The 21,918-nt window shown below is 40.0% G+C and overlaps 1 protein-coding gene across 1 annotated transcript; it reads left to right on the plus strand.

Moving 5' to 3' along the window:
* The first annotated feature begins 6,498 nt into the window (after positions 1-6,498).
* Positions 6,499-20,737, plus strand: CDH26 (cadherin 26). Its single transcript, XM_085313893.1, is given in 16 exon segments — positions 6,499-6,531; positions 8,077-8,154; positions 8,239-8,361; positions 9,908-10,069; positions 11,324-11,471; positions 12,158-12,324; positions 12,482-12,610; positions 14,191-14,376; positions 14,576-14,844; positions 15,453-15,595; positions 15,847-16,080; positions 16,617-16,838; positions 18,029-18,146; positions 19,402-19,408; positions 19,682-19,768; positions 20,528-20,737. Coding segments are annotated over 16 exon segments (2,316 nt in total).
* The last annotated feature ends 1,181 nt before the right edge of the window (positions 20,738-21,918 follow it).

Consider the following 21,918-nt stretch of genomic DNA (forward strand, 5'->3'; position numbering starts at 1 on the left):
TCAGATTCTAAGGTTCCTATTTTAGTTAGATTATTTCTCTGCTTCAGAAAGAGGAATGTGAATGTTATAGAAGTGAACTGACAGCTGATCACCTAGGCAATATGTGCAATATGTCCTGTTCCTGGACCCCCTGTTCGTTCTTCTGCCTGTGAGATACAAGAGAATATGAAAGATAGTTTCATGAGTACTGTAAATTCAAGTGGCAGTTTGTCTGCTACAATTTCTATTTAACTACAGTAGCTAGGGACCTGGTCCTATTAAAATAAAGAAGAAATGCTAGAGAATGTTTTGCACTTTCATTTCTTAAATGAAATATTTATTGAGCAGCATTGACTTCATTCTCAGAAACCTATCACAGTGAACTATTTATGAGAAGTGAGCTGAGGTCTGACAGACCAGACTTTTCAAGTGGATCCTTCCCACTGTGTTGTAAAATGAAAAAGTAGTAAATATTAAATTCTATATATAGTTAAATTGCACTTTTATTGGTTGATCTCATCTTGATTGTAAGACATTTAGCTGTTTCTATTCTTTCATTGTGCCTACCTGATCTTCAGCTTTGTAAAATTTCAAAGCATGGATTTAATGTAATTTAAAATGTGATAATATTAATAAATGTAGTAATAAACTAGAGTATTTTACAGTACATAAAAAAACCAATGCTCAGGAATAGTTTAAGAAATATTTTTAGTGGCTTTTTTGAGACCAAATGTGAAATTTTAAATTGTTAAAGAAATTTAATATATAGTATTATATTTACATATCCAGTGTTTGTTACATTACAGTTAAATGTACAGTTAAAAAAAAATTGTAGTTGCATGTACATTCTGTTCTATGCAATTAAAGTGAAACTTAATCTGACATGCTCAATGATCAAATAAATTGGCTGTGTCAGAGGTGCGGTGACACTAAAGTGGTCGGCATTCAGTTACCAGCAACTGCAGAGCAGTAGCACATGCTTCTGTTTGCTTGTTTCAGACTCATCATGTAGGTCAGCTTTTTGGGATCAAAGGGTCCTGCATCCAATGCTTGAATTTCAAATTTTGGCCAAATTCTGCAAGCTTTTATTAYGTGAATTTTCCTGATTCAGTAGTGAAATTTAGTAGAACTGCTGTTGCTAATAAGCACTGTTATCAGTGCACTATTTTGGCACACTATTAAGCATCAAAAGCAAAGTGACCAGGATCAACTCCATAATCAACATGGCAAGTTTTTCTAAACAAATTCTGTTAGAAGTTGTAATTAATTAGCATGTTATTATAGCATTGAGTATTAGTGTATACCGAATTTTCTTCTGAGAATTTGTTGCATATTGGTGTTTCCCTAAGTTACAAGGAAAGCTTGTAGATACATGCACATTTTGCATGGTCAATTCCTAAAAAATAAGTAGTGTTTCAATTTGCCTTGAACAGAGCAAAAGTGGCAAAAAGAGAAGGAGATTGGAAAGTTTTATTTTAATGTGCTTGTAGTCTGAAGGACATGAATCTGTTCTTGGGTGCTGAAAAGTTAAGTAGGCAAAGATGTTGATGCCACTTAAATAAATCTGAAAACTTGTTAAACATTGAGCTCTGATCTGGTAAGTTTGTCTCACGTGGTAATCACACAAGTGTAATTTCTGTTCATTGATGATTTAGTACTTCTTACACAGTCCCTCTGTTCCTACACAGAAATGCAAACTTTGTGTTAGCCTTAATAAACTGCTCTGAAACTAAGCAGGCTCACAAGGATTGGATTTTATCCTGCAGTACTTTTCATTCTGTTTTAAGTTGTCCAAGTTCTGGCTTTATAGATGAAAAGAGTTCCTTTTATGATGAGGACTAAGGTTTACATTTCCTTCATTTTGTATTTATGGATGTTGTCTTTAAAAGCACCTCTAAACAGAGCAGAAAAGTTTATGACATCAGGTACATTCTGTTTGGAATTAAAATATGTCCACAGGACGTTTGTGTGGTTATATATTTTTCTTCACTGTACTTAGCAATATGATGATACATTCTTGTGTGTCTAACCCTATTCATATATTCACGGTATTTTTGAAGAACATTTTTCCTATGATTTGAGATATTTAAATGGGGCAATTCTCTTTTCTAGATAATTTAAACATTTAATGTTCTGTAGTACTATCTAGAGAGCTAATACACTCAGGTTGCATTTTAAATAAAATAGCTAGATTCTACTTCAGTTACACTAGTATAAACTTTGAATAACTATTTTCAGTGAAAAAACCCTGCAACAAAGCTGTAACAAAACCGAATTTTGCTCCCACCATTTTCCTTACTAATGGTGTACCCTATTATTAATGCTTAACACTAAGAATTTTAAAACAATAGAGTTCTCTTTACATGATTTTTTTCTCTCTATTGCCTGTAATCATCTGCAGTGAAATACTGTGGTCACTTAGAGAGTTGTTCCCCACCTTGTGGTAGCTTTCAGTTAAAGACTGATGTTTACGCACAATGTCTCCCAATCCTCATTTTGTAAGAAATCGAGCTTTTGCAGCTATTCACTGAGAAGTTATGCTCCAAAGAGGGAGCATTTGTGTGAGTGATATTTAACATCCTGGGAAAAGGAGGTTCATGTATGATGTGGAATCATCTTCCTCATGTGGAAGAGACTTGCAAGGCAGACTCAGATCAGTCTCTACCACTGGTTCACTATCCTAAATCGGGGTGTCCACCTCTAAGGCTGATAAAAGTTCAGCAGTAGCGGGGTGACACTGCTTCTGGAAGAAGCAAAAGGCCCAGTATTCTTTGCAAGTAAGACAGGAGGCCCCAACTCCTGTGAGTTTAGAGCAAATGGGTTGCCACAGCTCGGAAGCTYTTTTCTCCCACGACTGCCTCTCCCAACATGCTGCAACTAGCTCCTGGCCCTACTATTAATCTGTGTGCYAACTCTGCCTCTGCTGCTTCCTGCTGACCTGTGGCCAACGTGATGGAACAGGGGTAATAATGTTGCACACTTATTTGGCTTCAGACTTCTTAATTATGCCTTAATCTTGTCCCTGCACACTCCCTTTCTGTGCATCATTTAGTGTTGTTTGAGGTAATTTATACCTTGCATTTGCTGTTTAAAGAATCTTGTTTTATGAGATAGAGAATATTTTGATGGGAGTTTCTTCAGTTATTGTGTGATATTAAAATTCTACAGTATAAACTGCCTATAGTGTAATTTTTTGGCTTATTTTTCAAAGGTGTTGAGCCTTTGCTGATCTCATTGGAGTTGGTGGATTTTCTTGCAGAAGGAAACCACCCTGTCCAGAAAGAATGGAACTTTGTTGACTGGCAATTGTGTGGCTCAGTTTTTGATGTCTGGTAATCACGTGTTCTTATTTATTCAAAGTTTCTCTTTTTTTTTCCCCCTTGTAATTTCATTGGAAATCATCTTGTACCCCATAAGTTACTCTTTACTTTATTAATAAAGTGAGATACTGCATTTTTGTTACTTGTATTTTTTTGGATCTTCCACAAGATGGCACCCGTGAATTTTTCTTTTAAAATTTTTCTGTTACAGCAGCCTAGGAAGCTGAGCTCCAGGGTATCTCAGCTATATTCCTACTGATAGCCAAGCTAGCTAGTTAAAAGCTATATGATTATTTCTGTTCATGGCAGTTATTCTGCACAGTAACATGGCAGTTACTTCTGTAATTGCTGTTTTAAGGCATCATAATACATGAAAATACAGACCATACTTCATCATATTGAGATCCCTCATTCTTCCTCTCTCCTCTTCTCTCCAGAGAGAGATTTTAAAGAAAGTAATTAATAAATTTGACATTCTCTGTTACAATCTCCTGATCCAATGAACAGCAGAGACATGGATAAATGCTTGCATCACTGGGGTATTTACCACTTTCTCATTTTGCTTAGATGGACAAATGCATTTTACTTAATTTCAAACATTTCACAGTTCATATATTCAGCTCTGACTAATCAAGGGGAAACAGGGAGAAAGGTTCAAATGGAAAAAATGGCATTATTATTTCTGAAAATCCCTTTGCTTTCCTATTCTGAAACACTGTTCCATAATTTAAAAATTAAACAAGATAAAACTCCCTTGTGAGGTATCACACAAGAATTTGACAATCAGAATGAAAGAGAGGATACAGCTTTTCCAGGGAAAATGTAACCAACAACCCAGAACAGGCTTTTTCAAGTGTGCTATTGATCAACTCAATCACTGTGTTCAAGGAAACTGCGCTAAGTATAATGAAGCTTAAGGTTATAAATTTTACTTACTAGTTCTCTTTTCAGCTTACTTAGGCAAGTATCAGTTTGCCCTGGACTGAAAAGGAGCCGCTCTCCCGTTTGAACCTCTGGAGTGGAATTGCTAAGTTATCTATGTTCCATAATGCCCATGTCCTTTGTCTTTGCACTCACGCTGCATTGGGTATTTAGCTTTAGACGTTCATATAGAAGAAGGGTTGTGGAAAAGAAGTTCCTGACCCATATCCATAAAGCACCCTTGGTTAGCAGCCACTGATAGTTAATGGCCCAGYTTCCACGTTGTATCTCTGAATTTCATTCACATGTTCTAAATTATTGATTCCATTTACTTTGGTGTATTCATAGAATCACAGAAAATACTCCAGAGGGAGCTTTCCTGGTCAACTCATCTGTTCACTTGGAGGCAGAATATGGATAAACCATCTTTGGCAGCTGTTTGTCTGGCCAGTTATTAAGAACTTCCAGCAGTGGAGAATTTCTCCARTCTTTCATGATTCTTACTATTTGAGGTTTTGCTGATGTCTAACCTTCATATCTTCTACTATTTAACCCTGTTATTTCTTATCCTGTTAAAAGTCAATCAGTGAAGATTTCCTTCCTTCCTTATTTTCTCCTCCCCACTCATTTTTATTCAAAATATTGTGGCCTATTTGACATCACCTATTGCTAGTTTTTCTTCACTGAATTGAAGACCAGTTCTTCCCCTAGTCTTCCTTTCACAACTTCCACATCCCCAAATAATTTTTTCCCAATTCTAAAAGGAATAAACCTTGTGCTCAGTAAGAGTCATACAGAAGGAGTAAGGGAAACCCTGTAATAAATTGTTTTCATAGAAACAATGACATTCTCCACTTTCTCTGTGACTCAAAATCTTCTTTTTACACAATGTTACAAAACTTAATTTTTAATTCTCTTTTTTATTTATAATAGTTCTCAARTTGTGCATAAACTTCAGCTTCAGGTATGCAAATTCATACTTGCTCAAGGGGTTGCACAGAACAATCTGGTGTTTAAGTAACCTTTTCAGAACCTGTTCTTGGTTCAAAGTCTTAAGTAATATAAAAGTAACTGACATGGTAATGACAGATAAGAATTGTTCAGGGTCCTGCATATATCAGAAGTATTTGTAATAGCATGTCACCATTAAATACGAAGTAGTATGTTTGCATTTTTGTAAACAACTGCAAAGTTACCAGGAAATCGTATTTCCAAATAACTACTCTTTAACGGAAGCTGCCCGTTTTAGTATAGCTGTATAATGGCTATAAAAGTGCAGTAATGACACATCTGATTTGAGTGATACTGGAAGTGTCAATTATAAAGCAACCAGAGAAGGCAAAAAAAAAAAGCCCACCAAAGTGGAGTTGAGCTTTCCTTTGAGTCATTTCAGTATTACAGAACAGAGTTTCATTTTGTTCCTGTTCTATCAGCCAGGCAGAAATARCCGCATTTCTCTGGAGCAACTCTAATGCCTGTGGAACCATAGGCAACGATATAATAAAAACAGAAATAGTGAGATACTGAGAACAGTGAAGAACAGTGGAAACAGATTTTGCTATAATAAGCCATTGTACACAATTCCTAGGCACAACTCAATTGAGAGCATCCAAAATCCTAATCTGTGCCCTCWGAACTGGCACATGGAAGATGGGAATTGTCTGAAAGGTTCCCTGGGCAGAACAGAAGCTCAGCGTCCTCTGCTCCCACCTCTGCGTTCCAGCCAGCTGTGGTGGGCAGGGGATTGTCACTATGCCCTGCCAAGGGGAACAGCTGAGCTGAGAGCATCTCTGAACAACTGAGACCGATGCTACCTCAAAAAGGCATTAGTACTAGAGGAGATACATTGCTGTGGCTTTTGTGAAGAGAACAGACACAGTTCCCATGTATGAAGCACAGTTTGGTGTCGCCTAACCTGTTTGAAATAGGAAACCCAGGCTTGCAAGACTCCCGTGGATACCGGTACGGTCAATGTACCGTGAGAAGCGCCATTGGGGTAGCCAGCTTGTGCACCAGCACCGACGTAAAACATCATCAAGGCAGACAGGAAGGGAGCGGGGCCGGCTGAACGCTGCTGWAGGCCTGGGATTCACGGAGGAGCCGAGGAGGAGGTGCCCTGAGGAGCAGGTGGCCCTGGCACAGCCCCAGTCCCTCCTCCCGTGGCTCCAGTGGCTCCATGCTGCCCAGGGGCGGGCGGACGCTGGGGTGCTGCCGGGCCCTCCTGGGGCTCCGCAGCCGGTGGGCGCCTGCCCAGCTCCGCACCCGGTGCTGCGCCCTCATGGAGCAACTTGCTGCGCTGCTTCTCCTGGCGGTAGGTGTGGGCGCGGGGTGCAGTGCTTGGCTCCCTCCAGGGACGAGACCTCTGGCCACCAGGCGAGCTACTGGGCTGCAGCCCCAAGGGTGCAGTGTGCCCCTGAGCGCAGCGCCCTGGGGAATGGTAGCGGCTCTGCTCCCAAATGCCGGGCTGAGGCCTCGCGTAAAGGGTTGATGGGGAAATGGCCCCATGGAGCTGAGGCCTTCGGCTCCTGGTGAGGATCCTGGGGCATTTGTCCCTGGTGTCCTGTGGTGTGTCTGCTGCATTTACGATCCTCCATGGTAATTCAGCAGCATTTCCATGCACGTTTCTGTGGGGTTCATGGGTCTGAAGCAGGTTGCTCCTTACTAACAGTGGCCAAGGCTGGAATGGATACGGCAACAGCTGCAGCTGCACACAAAGGAGTGTAGAAGCCATAAACCGCATGATTAAAGCTCTTAGTATACTTAAGAGTGGTTATACACACATGGGGAGTGTGTGTCTGTGTGTGGGAGGTGCTGCCCGGCACAGACAAGGATTAACAAAGTCCACCAGAGCTGAACCTAGAGCCAAGCTAAGTGCTACCGTTTGAGTGCTAGGATAAAGCCTTGCTTGCTGTTTCTACACCACAGAGGCTCACGTCACWCAACACACAACAACACAACACACAACAGCTTCGCAGAATAGCTCCAAAGCATTACTCAGGAGCGCCCATTGCATAACCATGGCAATTCCATTAGTTTGTTGCTCCCAAAACAGTTCTGGAGATAAAGGCCTGACCTTTGCCCAGCCTAGGTGGGAATGGCTCTGCTCCATTCTTTAAAGTACACTGGAGACATTTGACAGAATAGGCTGGTAAAAAGCAAGTGCTCACAGGAATGTCAGAATGAGGAAAAAGAGTACAAGCTATCTTTGAGCAAACGCCAATAGTGTAATTTGAGTACTATCACACTAGTGGTGGAAGGAAGATTTTAAGTAAAAAGTAATGATGTTTGAAGTTTGTGCAAAAAGTTTGTGCTTATAACAGGACAAATCCTGSTAATTAGGGTGGAGTCCCATTCTCAACAATGTATTTTACTCAACTCTGGATTACAGACTTTGGTTCAGTTTGGGACACAGAGTAATATGATAAAGTTTTTGAGAACCTGAAATACTCTCCAGACTTCTTATTTTTTTCAGTAGAAAGTTTACAGTCCTGTCAATACAGATTGTAAAAGCAGGGAGAGACACAGAGGAATATTTCAGAATTTCAATTACCAGGAGCTGATTTGAGAAGAAGCCATAGAGATAACACTCTGGAGAGTGAGATGCAGTGTTTGCATGTTTGTGGGACTGGCATCAGCTAACCAAAAAAATCAGTGTCCAAGGTCTCATGCCAATTCACTTGCAATGGGAAGGATGATATCTCTGGAATTTCTATAATTTTCTAGCATTAACAATTTAATACAGTGCTGTCAGAACTGAATCAATACATTTCTGTGAAACCAAATTCCTCCTATGCAACATTCATACCAATGTTTTCTAGCTAATCACACTTCTCACTCAGGACTTCTCTTTTATAAGGTTACTGCTGCCAACACTTTTTCTCATGAAGTTGAAAATTTCCATTTAGGACAAGCTATCCAAAAGAAGACTACTCAGGTTTGTAGTCAGTGTTATTTAGTAACACATACACAACCACTAGTAGTTAAAGTACAACACTAAATGCACTTCTTTATCCAATAGTGGCTAGATCCTTATCAATTGGATGGTCTACATCCTCTACGGCGTACAAAAAGGACATGGGTTATCACCACCATTGTTGTTCAAGAGGAAGAAAAAGGACCATTCCCAAAATATGCTGGACAGGTACCAACAAGCTTTTAGTACAAGCTCTTCTCGAACCTCTGTAGAGAGGGTCGTCATCAGTGGTGTGGAGTCTAGTTGGAGGTCTGTGGCTAGTGGCGTCTCCCAGGGCTCAGTTCTGGGTCCCATCCTGTTCAACTTCTTCATCAATGACCTGGATGAGGGGACGGAGTGCCTCCTCAGCAAGTTTGCTGATGATACCAAGCTGGGAGGAGTGGCTGATACGCCTGAGGGCTGTGCTGCCATTCAGAGAGACCTGGACAGGCTGGAGAGCTGGGTGGRGAGGAACCTGCTGAGGTTCAACAAGAGCAAGTGCAGAGTCCTGTACCTAGGGAGAAATAACTCTAGGCACCAGTACAAGCTGCGGGCTGACTTTCTGGAGAGCAGCTCTGCAGAGAAGGACCTGGGAGTGCTGGTGGACGACAAGTTGACCATGAGCCAGCAATGTGCCCTTGTGGCCAGGAAGGCCAATGGTCTCCTGGGGTGCATTAGGAGGACTGTTGCCAGCAGGTCAAGGGAGGTGATCCTGCCCCTCTACTCAGCCCTGGTGAGGCCTCATCTCGAGTCCTGCGTCCAGTTCTGGGCTCCCCAGTACTAAATAAAACAGTAAGAGAGACATGGAGCTACTGGAGAGAGCCCAGCGTAGGGCTACGAAGATGATCAGAGGGCTGGTGCTTCTGCCCTATGAAGAATGGCTGTGAAAGCTGGGCCTCTTTAGCCTGGGGAAGAGAAGACTGAGCGAGGATCTTATCAACGTGTATAAGTACCTGAAGGGAGGGTGTCAAGGGGATGGGGCCAAACTCTTTTCAGTTGTCCCATGTGACAGGACAAGAGGTAATGGGCAGAAATTGAAGCACAGGAAGTTCCGCCTGAATGCGAGGGGGAATTTCTTCCCTGTGAGAGTGACAGAGCACTGGAACAGGCTGCCCAAAGAGATTGTGGAGTCTCCTTCTCTGGAGATCTTCAAGGTCCGCCTGGATGCAACCCTGTCTACCATGCTCTAGGTGACCCTGCTGAGCAGGGGGGTTGGACTAGATGATCTCCAGAGGTCCCTTCCAACCTTACTGATTCTATTATTTACCACCAATTCTGCAACAAAATATGAAGGCTAGGAGAGGACAAGGATATCACTGTGTATCAGACACTTTTTTTGACTTCTTTTGATCAAAATTGTTGTATTTAAACAGAACTGGATGGAATCATGTAGTGGGTAGGGGAGATGATTGCCCCTTTCTTTGGGAAGCTGTTGGCACACTCGGGAGAAAGAAGAGAATATAGTGTAGCAGAGGGGAGAGTCACTGCACAGAGCTGTGAGCCTGCACAGTGTGCAGAGAGCGTAAAGAATGTAGTGGGCTGCCAGCTGTGCCTCGGAGGAGACAGAGAAGACTGCAAGGAATGTGTTACAACTCAAAAAACCTTGAATGTAAGCCTGTAAGCAAGATCCTGTCTCCAAAGGCAGAGTAGACAGGAAGAGAATTGGTCTAAAATCTTTTACTTCTGTTCTGTCTTCCCTACTCACACTGAATTGTGCTATTTCTCTTTTCCAAAGCTGTTCAATAACAAAGCATTTAATGCATCAGTACGATATTTAATCAGTGGACCTGGAGTAGATGAATATCCAGAGATTGGATTGTTTTCTATAGAGGATGATGTAAATGGACATGTATATGTACATCGTACCATTGACAGAGAAAAGACTCCATCTTTTCAGGTAAACACACTTTAAAAGAATACATTCAGCAAATATTTATTGCTTTCTCATTGCCAAATGAGAATGGAATTCTCAGGAATGATACATACCAGCAAGAATCTGAAGGGGGTATTTTTTTGACCTCCTTTTCTTATTCTGAATCTCTAAATAAATGCAATGGTGATTGTTTCAGCAGAAACCAACAGGTAACTCCTGCATCACTATCGATTCTATAACTTCTGTGATATGTTTAGTGTTCCACAGATATCAGTACACTTCTGTTCTGTTGTGTTTTTCATATGACCTAGATCATGGCCTAAAAATGAAAAAAATTGTCCTGAAGTTCTAAACAGGTTGCAGTTGTAGTGGCCAGAATGTTGGAGTTGTAAACCCCAAAATTGCTATCAAGAGAACAGCACTATTTGGAAGCAAAAGGTTATATATTACAAAAGAAATATAGATAATATTGAAGGAGCTGCAAAGGCAGATTACAATGACTTTACAGATGAGTAAACATATGCTTGTCCTTAAAAAGCAGAAAATGGTCATAAGCAGTAAGTGTAATGAATGAAATGCAGTAATGAGTGCATGAATGAAATATGGGAGCGTGGGTTTGTTTTCTTCTTGCAAAAGACCTTCAACTGTCCTCTCCTTATGCCTATTCTATGATATGCTTGTGTTCCTGCAGATTGTATATGCTGGAAATTCACAGTTCCATGTGGTTTTCTGTAATGAAAAGATAAATTTTGGAGTCTTCTCTTCTACTTTACTGGACATGTTGATGTTCCAGCGCAGATACTCAATGCTTGGTTTTAAAACAGAAATAGGTGTAGCAAAGCAGACCTCAGCATTCAGAATTTAATTCCCTGCACATGCATGAGGAGGGAACCAAAAAAATCTTTGAAATGCAGCTACAGAAAACTGAGCATACTAGTCAAATGAATACTTTAGAATTGGGAAGGAAATGTGAAAGGCTACTCCCTTATCTGGTTTCTACCCCCGAAGATACTTGCAAATTTTATGTTAGGCAGTCATTACAAATAATCCAGCTCCATATACTGATTTTAAGTATTGTTAATGCAAAGGATGACCAGTCACGAACCTTGGATGACATCTGAAAGGGCTATCCTTTCAAATGATGGCTTTTGGGAAGTGAAACAATGGCTTAGCTATGCAATTCAAAGACCTAACCAAATATTTCTGAGCCAGCTTCAACATTAAGTGTCTTGTTCCATTCTATTCTCTAAACAGATTTCTGTGTTGCTGCTCATTTAGGTACGTTTCGATGTTGTGCACAGAAAAAATGCTGAACTATTGGACCGACCTTTATTTTTCAAGATTAAGGTTAAAGATGTTAATGATAATGCACCTGAGTTTTCCAAGAAAGAATTTAACATTACAATAAGAGAGAACCACAGTAAAGGTACGTGTAAGCCAAAAAAGGGATACTACTGGTTTGTGCACAGGTGCTCTCTTTTTAATTTGTCTTGCATTTTCCTTTCTTGCTAAATCTGTTCTCCTTTTGTATCACTTAAACACTCATGGATTTAGGGGATGAAGGACTATTTACTACTTCATTTGTTGTCTGATTAACTTCAATGTAGATAAGCATAACGTTGAAGATATTTCGGAAAAACTTTGAAGTCTTTGTTCCTACCTACAAGCAAAGACTTTAGCAGAATAATCTGAACTGTAGATCTGGAACCTGCACATACACACTGCTTCACGGGATATGGTCAGACACACTGTTTGAGAAACATAAAAAGATCCTACAAATACTTTAGCTAGGTGTGCTCACCTAGACAGACATATAGACACATGGAAGTGGTGCCAACTCCTTAGGAGCTGGCTGAGAGTTGACTTAAATACTGTTGAACATTTCTGATAAGGGAGCTGAGGAGTGCAATAACCCTCTCCATCAGCCTACAGTACTTTAGGCAAATCTGCCACTCAGATGAGGTGGAGGCCACAGTCTTTGCAGAGATAACCAGAGGTGGGAGAAGATGCAGGAGTTCTGAGGACATAAGTGTCCAAGAGCTTGCAGCTGTGTCTGAGAAGCTCCATGACAATATTGAACACTTCTATTAATGTCTCAATTCTTCATTGCAGATGAGCCAGTCTTCCAAGTTACTGCCTCGGACAAAGATGAAGGAGGCACCGATAATTCTCAAGTGTCCTATTCTCTAATTATGCAAATGCCCATTCTAGATGGATTCACATATAATATTGACCCTACCACAGGTTTGATACTCCTGTCTGGATGCCTAAATTATGAGGTGATGTAAATATGACAGTTTCTTATCATTTAATGTATGATACACATCAAACAGATACAAGGGGAGGGGGAGTCTCAAATCCAGCTTTAGAGCTGTGATTGACAAAATCTGGGAATTGCTTCTGAATAAAGTTGGAAATTCTGTTGTTGTTTTTCAGATTGCTAGTTTTTTTAAACTTCTGGTTGAAGCCAGTGACCACGGAGTCCCCCAGCAGTCATCTACGGCAACAGTGAATGTAGCTATTGAAGATGCAAACAACCACCTCCCTGTATTTATTAACGATCATGTGAGAAGAAGCATCATTACTTTACTAAGACTTCCTAAACACAGTTCAGTCTTTCAAACTGCTGAATGTGTTCAGTGGGGGAAGTAGGACCCCTCAAACTCTTGCAGGGTCAGGCCAAAACACATACAAATGAGCTTTAGGGATATAATGGCACAGTATTAGAAGAAAAACCTCTTTAAAATGCAGACAGAAATAGAGTGCTTGACTAATGACAGTGATAAACTTTGTTAGATTTCCATGTACAGCACTACAAGGTTTTTGTCTTGCCATCTGCAAAGCTGCCAGACTAGCCTATTTTAACGTATTTGAGAAGCTGAGGTACTGATTACAGTCTACCCTTGAAAGACGCCAGCATTGATTCATGAGGGCCTCAATGGCTCTAGACCTGCCTGCCTACAAACTCAGTACATCTTAAAGTGGCAGTCAGGTCTGGTGGTAATGTGTCTGCTGTCACATTCTGTGATGGGATTGTTTGTAATACCGGCGATGGTGCTTGTAGAGCATGCACTGCAAGAATGGGAGCAATCAAACTTGCTAGTAGGAAGAGGGCTCTGAGGAGTTAAGAGCTCTGAATGAGTAGACAGCTACACTTGAAGTCAGGTAACAGCTCATCAATTTTCAGGTTCAGGCCTAAATAACAGGACAGAAAGCCAAAAACTGGTTTTGTGATTTGTATGTTGACACATTCAAAGTATAGAGGCTTGTCAAGCTCAGGTATATGTAAAGATTTGAAGATGTGAACAGTAAGGATAGATGCTGTGTTACAGCAGTGGGTACAAAGAAACCTGCAAAAGCAAACAGTGGCCTGAATGTTACTGTGGTAGGTTATAGTAGGTTTTCTGCCTGCAGAATGGTGTTGGGAGACTGGAAGGAGTAAGGGTAGATAATCTGTCAAAGTAAGTTTATACAAGAAATCTGTGCTTCATTATCGTTAACCCCAGCCTAGTAAAAACTCCCATCCTCTCACAGCAACGATTTGTCTCCTCTGTCTAGTACATACATTCTTCTTTACAGTACATTTAAACTGTGTAACTGTTTAACATGTGTATGGTTAAAGGTGTGTAACAAGATGCCAGGAGGGGACGGTTTACATATCAGAAGGTAAGAATTTGAATTTTCACAGTATCTCAAACAATGAGCATCCTATATGAATTAAATAAATTAAATTTTGTCACCTTCTCATCTTTTAAGTTATATTTCTACTTTAGGTGACTTAATTGGCATTGCTTTGGATGCTGTTTAGGCTAGACCGCACCCTTAAAAATTTAAACCATTGTGCAACAATGAACTAAAATCTCACACATACATTCCTGACCCTCTAGAAAACAAGTAGCATCTGCCAACAAGTTCTGGCTTAAGCCTGTATACACAAAACCCTTCTACAAGACAGAAAAAAATGAGGATTCTGTATCACTGAAGGGGGCCTGTGGACCACAGGAGACAATCACAGAGCCATAAGAAAGTAGTTCCACATGGAGCTCCCGGTGTTGGAGCTCTGACTCAGAAGGTCAAATGCCTGGCTAACAGGCTCCTTTTTCTTGGGAGAAAATAAGGATTATTTCTTTCCTTTCCCCTCCCAGTACCAGCTACAGATTTCAGCAGGCCAAGAACATCCAGCTGCATTACGGCTCCAAGTGGAAGATAAAGACTCTGCCAACACTCCAGCTTGGAGAGCAAAATACAACATAACAAAAGGCAACGAGAAGAAACATTTTGCCATTATGACTGATCCAGAAACAAATGATGGCATTTTGAGTATCGTTAAGGTAATATTACCGAGCAAGCTAGAGAAGTAATAGATAAGCTACAACATGGAAATCCACAGCATTGTTATTCTGACTGCAAGACTAATAGTTTAGCAGCTTAGCTGAGTTTGACAGCTCACCTCTATGTCCCAGGTACATAGAGATGACTGCCACAGCAAAGGTCATAATCACTAATGAGGCTTTTATCTGGGATTTTCAGCCTCTCATCTTCGAAGAGAATTCTGAAAAGAGACTTGTCATTTCTGTAGAAAATGAAGAACCTTTCTTCTCATGTAAAAATGGCAAAGTGATGATCTCCAGCACAGAATCCATGAATGTAACTGTGAACATCAAGGTCTTAAAATCACAACATGCTCCTCAGTTTCACCCTCCTATACTTGTTGTCCAAAAAGAAGATCCGGTGAAGCCTGGAACAGTATTCAGAAGATATCTTGCTACATATCCAGATAATACACCAAGGAAGATAAAGTAAGCAGAGATTTCTCTAAGTCCAGAAATAAGAAATACCTTAGGAAACAAAGAAGTTTTCAAGTTTAATTTGGCACCTCTACCTATACATATACACATATATATTTAGTGATATGAATATACACATTAGAGCTGCGGGTTACTCCTGATAATACAGAACAAGCTATCTGGATCTGCAGTAAAGTACAGTTTTAAAGATCTTTCACTCAATCCCTGATTGCTCAACACTTTTGCTGTCTTCCTAGTAAGAGTTTTACCTAAAACCAGTTTGCATGATTTGTATGTTGACTTCTAACAAAAAAACTTAGATGCTATAGAAAGAATTGGTTCTAAGAATAGTAATTTGGTGTGGAAATTAGATACCTTCTTAGCCTCTAAGAACAGATTTGACAGGTCTATGCAAGGTCTATTAGCATAGTGTGGGGAAATTTTTCTTTTGGCTATGCTGAAACATACCACTTGTTGTAGAGTCAGCAAAAGTAAGCATCACTAATAAGCAAAAAGACTTAAATAGCTTATAAAAATAAAGACGCAGTAAAATTTTTCTCTGCTTCAAACTCCATTTAAGAAAATAAAGGCACTTTGTAACTTTTGCTCTTCTTTTCAAGATATGAACTAGCTCATGATCCAGCTGGTTGGGTGAAAGTGAATGAAAACTCTGGAGTCCTTACTGTGGCAAAAGAATTTGATCAAGAATCACCTTATGTGAACAACAGTCTATATACCATTATTGTTCAGGCTGTTGATGATGGTGAGTAGCCACTCAAACAATATTCAAGTAGTACTTGGACTGTTTGAAAAGAGATGCATGGCAGAGGTCTAAAATGACAGCAAGGCTAGGGATCTGAACAAAGAATTGTAATGCAGAACACCCTGATGTTTAAAACTTAACTGTGTCAGGTGACTAGTAAGATAAACCAGGCAGATGATACTCTGCCAATGGGTTGGCCTTTATCAATAAAGAGTTATCAGTATTTTTGTGTTTCTTTTGCTCCTGTCTAGGTATTCCACCACAGACTGGTACTGGCACCATCCTCCTTTACTTGTCTGACATTAATGATCGCATGCCAGCATTAGTGACTCCTTCTTTAGATCTGTGTGACCAAAAAGAAAGGACACCTCTCATTATAAAAGCTAAGTCTGCTCTGGTTCAGAATGTGAATGGACCATTTACATTTGAACTGGCTGAGGACTCTGAAGATGTGAAGCGTAACTGGAAATTAGGAAGGAACTTTGGTGAGTGCTTCCTTCCGTGTGCTTAATGAGAAAATTACTGTCATGTATGTGCCCTCTAGATGTTTTACTGTGCCTTATCTTTACGGTCCGTTAGTTGTTAGTCTCTGGGAATCTGAAAGGACATGGAAGAACAGCTTTCAAAATGTAAAAGGTTGCTGCAATTTGAAAAAAGCTTTATTGTTCTTCATCTCTGTGAAGGTCAGGACCAGAAGAAATGTGTTCAAACTGCAGGAAAGGGGATAAAACAGATGAGGAACAGCTTCTGCATTTGATTAAATTCCTAATGAATTCTAGAGGTTATCAGTGCAGTTATGCCAGAAGAAACTGGGACAGATCCCGAAAGACTCAGCAAGATCATAGAACAGGATGCCATTCTGCCCTGTTAACTTTGGTTCATTGAAGATGGAAAAGTATTTGACATTGGGCTGCAGATGAGTTTCCCTTGAAACTCAATTGTTGATCATCAATACAAGGGACAACAGAATATCTGACTTCTTTCCTTTAGTCTTGAAGTAATTTGCTTATCTTCTTTTTAGGGGAGTCGGTTGAGCTATTAATGTTAAGAAGACTCCCACAAGGTAGTTACTTGGTGCCATTCATTATTCAGGATGGGCAAGGATTTTCTACACGGCAGAATCAACACGTAAGGCTCTGTGTTTGCCCAGATGGGTATACATGTGCAGATTCACCACGTTCACAAGTGAGACTTGGAGGCAATGCCATTGCAGTAATGCTGATAGCTCTCCTATTATTACTGGGTAAGTGACCTCCTAACTCACACACGCCAGTTAGCTACCATCTGGCTGCATACCTCAGTGCAGTTGCAACCTATGAACACGTGCTGTGATCTCCCAGCCTAATACATTACGGCAAATAGGAAAGACCATTTGCCTTAATGTATTAGTGTCATCAAGGTGTAACAAGTTCATTCTCGTGGCACTTCCATGCACTTGTCTTGGTCCATGACCCCTTCCCTCTTTAAATTTTGGAAAGACTAGTTTTGTGACAGAAGACATCATTGCCTTTTGCATTTGGTAACTGGAGAGCTTTTTTTTCATTGTTGCTAGCCAAGAAAGCTTTTATACTACTGGCTACTATGATACAGTGTGTAATGCAGTGAAAGATGGTATCCCAGGCTGGCAATGCAGGGTAGCAGACCCTGAAAAGATCAGTGCAATCTATCTCCACTCATGGCTGGGATGTGAAAAGGTGAGGACTGTATATTATAGAGAAGTGAAAAAGGCGAAGATAATATGGTTGTATGGAATACTTACATGTGTATGAACAATAAAACAAGTATACAACCTAGGAAAAAAAGAAAGTATCTAAGCGGAAAAGTTAGAAATGTAATGTTGACATGAGGATTTTTCCAGCTTGCAACCTGTGAAAATCATGATTATATTGCAGACAGACAGACAGAAGACAACTTGCAAATTATTTGTGAAAAGTAGTAAGTAGAACTCTAGTACAAAGTGAATATTCTTGTTCAGACTGGATGAAACTAGAAGACATGTAATTAGTTTGGCATTAGCCAAACGCTCACTACCTGGAAGAGTAAGAACTTCTCCCATAGGTTATGCCACTCAGTGATTGCTTGTTATAGAGCTGCTTCCTCTGCGACATGTGGCTACTGCTGGAGAGATGGCAGACTAAACTACTGATCCTTTATCTGAAACAAAAATTAACAGATTATCCTCCCACCATGCAGTCCTCAGGCTACTTGCAAGTGATCTAGTATGCGTGCTTGCTCAATGCAGTGTTCCGAGGCAGTAACAGCTTTGCTTTCGAAGCAGACAGCTCACTCTAGGCCAAGCATTGCATCTGCACAGTATATTGCCAGAGGTTTCAGTTCATTCTGAACTGGCTTGGGTACCTCACCAGCCCCTTGTATTGAGCCATACATCTATTTACAAACTCCATTTCACCATTTCTTTTCTTGTTCCAACAGTTTCCAGTATTCTACTTTGTCGGTTTTATGCATCAGGATCCAAAGGCAAAGCCAGTCTTCCACCTCAGGAAGGTGAACAGACTTTAATCACCTATAACGAAGAGAATAGAAAGCCTTTGTCTCAGGTAAGTACAAAAGCATGAATTCTCCTCACTCTGTCAGTGCTGTGTGGTTGAATCTGTGCTAGTCATCCTTTTTCTTATGTTGCCTCTGCTTTTGGTATTGAGCAGAATAAAGCCTCTTTTGTCACTAAGTATATCTAGGGAGTAGTGTTCTTCATGGACTGGATGATGCTACTTTGGTGACAGACTCTATTTTCACTCCTACCATTTTTCAGTATCTCCTAGACCTTCACAGGTGCCTCATCCTATGATGAATCTGACACATGAGGAGGCACACAATCTCTTGTCACATTGCACACACTAGTGTTTTCAGCTAGGAGGTAAATGGAAGTGAAAAAGCAAAGAGTCTGCAAAAGCGTGACCCTTCACAGTCTAGTTCAGTTTGTTATTAACACCTTCCCTCTCCCTGCATGCAGGCTAAGCTAGACACTACAGATTATGTCACTCTACTGCCTGTGTCTACAGAAGTTGGAAAAGTGACTGTCAAGGTAACTGCCAGTGTCTTTACATTTTACTGTAAATGCCCTTTTTTGTACTGCAGTAAGTAGTAATCCTGAGAATGAGATATAGTATTAAGAATAGTAGAAAGAATAATGCAATGTAGCTCAATTAGAAAATAAATGCCATTTGATGGAGATGCCAACATTATTTTAAATACCAGTGGAAACATTTTTTTTATCAGCTTTCAGTTTGAGATCATCATTTTTTCATTAGTATCTGGTCAAAATATTTGGAAGTGTAATTTCTTCCTAAGTTCTTATAACAATATCTGAATTGGTATGCAGGAGTTTTTATTCAGTTCTTGATGGAAATGAAATTGAACTATCATTCTCCAGATATCAAAAACACATTGGTCAATAGCTTTTACTAAACATACGGTAAAAGTGCGAACACAATTTATGAGTATTTTTCTGACTAGAAATAGCACATTTGGAGGGGGAGTTGAATGCTTTTAAGTTTGTTCTGCAGATTTTTGTACTGCCAGTAATTCTCTAACTTGTGTAACAGATCTCTATTTTTATTGTAAAGAATGCCTGAAGGAAATTCTGGATCTGTATCACTGACTGCCATGTGTTCTATTCATATGTATGCAGCGTTCTCCAAGAGATTCTAAGAATCTCTTCCTGTCTTACAGTAGGCAAAGAAACTGTAAAGTATACAGTCTTTTTCACAGATGTGAGAACCCAATTCCACCATCCTTAACTCCTTAATTGGGAATTAGGATTACTTGTGTAAGTTTACATCTTAAAGATGCCATGTTTGGTGCAGTTAATGAAAAAGAATCCAACAAATTTAGAGGAAGAAATGTATTTAATTACTGGAGATTATGAAGAATGCCTATAGTTTGTGGCTCCATACACTGAGTGATTTACAAACTCCAAAGAAGAAACAGTTCATGACTAGGAAAAGCTGCACTGAAACTGGAGAAGATGACACACAGAAATACAGTTGGATGTATTTGTATTGCAAAGAAATGTTAGTAGGGGCCTTTGGGCTGGTCAACTGCTTAGATATTATGTCTGTCTTTCAGGATGGTTTGTACACTAGATACAACAAGACCTCCCAAACAAGGTATCTTCATCACACCCTACAGACAGTGGACAAAATACTGGATCAGGTAAGAAGCAGCAGCTAGTGAATCTGCCCTGTGTGAAGTTGACTTACAGGAATAGGAAACAAGAACAGGAAATAAGACTTACAAAACTGGAAGGTTGCTATAGCTTGAGCTACTTTCTCAGCACATGTCTCAGCGTCTCAGAAAGAAGTATTGCAATTGAAAGGAAGGGATATATTTGATGGAGAAGCAGTCAAGGCTCTTCCTTGTTGAAAATGCCTTGCCTCCTACACATCTTGTTGCCTCTCAGTGGTCACCCAGAAGTTAGCATAAGGCTGGGGTCTGTCAAATATGACAAATTTCTTTTTCAAGATTAGGAGACAGGGCTAAAATATTTCCAACTGCAGTGCTAGATTTAAAGATTAAAGTTCAGTTGCCTGCTATTTCACACTGTGTCAGTTGGGAAATCTTAGTTCCTCTTACCACTCCCTGTCAGGCCACTGAAGGTTCACAGCCCTTTCCTTCCTTCATGCTTCCTTGCATCAGATTGTGTTTTCAGAATACAATCATGTTTACTTGGTGGTTCTCTGTTCCAGTACAGGTCAAATACTCCTTTTTGCCTTATTTGCACTCAAGGGGAAGTTCAGGCTCAAATGCTTTGAGAGCTGAATGAGAGCTGCAATACAACTTTTCCTTATCAGAGAGATACTGATACTCTTCACTGTAGCCTCCTGCCTAATTTGCATACCATGAATCCCATTCCTTTCCAAATGGGCAGTACAAGCTTCCACGGTGATTTTTATTGTTTCTTCTCCTCTTTAGAAATTGTACGACCAAAACAGACTGGAAGATGATGGGCACAGCTATGAACCTTGCATATATGCTGAGGAAGGAGAACCAGAGAGAAGCAGCTCCTTCCACTCTCTCTCTATTGTCAGTGAGGAATTGCCTTGGGATTTTTTGCAAACTCTGGGGCCAAAATTTTCTGCTCTGGATAAAATCTGCCAGTAGCAATTTCCATCATTAAACTAATTTCAGAAGGCCATGGCTACTTACAATGTTACAAAGGCTTCTGGCAGAAACACTGACAAAATTCTAAGAACCATCCACATTTGAAAGATTTGCAGTGTGTTTGGACCACCAGTACCTGGCCTTTTTTTCTTCCTGGCTATAATGTTTGCATGTCTGCAGCCGAGAACATGACATGTATATGACATAGTATACAAAGTTAAAAATGGATCTACCAGGCTAAAAATTGAAGTCAAAGTTCCATATGGAAATAAGACAACTTTGAAAAGGGAGGGCAATTTTTGGCTATGCCAGGGATATAGTCCTCTCTCCAGGAAGTGGATTCTTTAAATTCAAGGTGGTTTTCAAAAAGATTATCTTTAGTACAACCATGCAGATCTGGCTGGATGATCATATCTTTTCTTTCCATATGATCTTGAAACATCTAAGAGAAAATGCACCTCTACTCTTATCAAGCTTACAACTTTCAAAATATTCTGAGAGGTTGCCACCATCCTTGCCTTACAGCAAAAAATAGGCACTCATTTAGTCCTTGCACACCTATGCTGGCATCTAGTGGCTGTTAGTATTATTACACTATCGTAAATAACACTAAATGCTAAGAAATTGTTGACATAGGAGAAATTCTTTTCATTTTTTTCCCAAATAACTAGCTTCACTGAATTAGCTAAAAGTGATTGTGCTAAAGATATTTATGGACTTCCTCAGGCATCACTGACAAAATGCTGGCATGATAAAGAAAGGATGGTATCATATTTCTTTATATGGAAACCACAGATGTGTTACTTTTAAATTGTGTGGTTTGTACATATCTGCATATGTGCATTGGTCTATGTGGCATGATGGCAATCAATGTTACAATACATGAATGAGGAAAGAATGACTCCAGAAGATAGTATTCTGCCATTAGATAAGATATATAAGCAACAAGAGATGGAATTAATCATTTATCCTGTATTTGTGCTAAAGAAAAATGTTCCACCTAAGGCAAACACTGGATCTGGCATCTAAGGCACTGCTCTTCTGTTTCAAAGTTTACTTAAGCAATAAATTATACTTTTTTTTCTGATGTTATTAACCAATAATTCAAGGGTAGAAACTTTCAATCATCAAGTGTGATTAAAGAACCTGGCTGAATGGCAAGGATCTAAATTTTTCTGCATGCCAGCAGCCAGATCTGTTTA

This window comes from Rhea americana, unplaced genomic scaffold (assembly GCF_003343005.1).
Source record: "Rhea americana isolate MKP2758 unplaced genomic scaffold, rheAme1 scaffold_4, whole genome shotgun sequence".
NCBI classification, from domain to species: Eukaryota; Metazoa; Chordata; class Aves; order Rheiformes; family Rheidae; genus Rhea; species Rhea americana.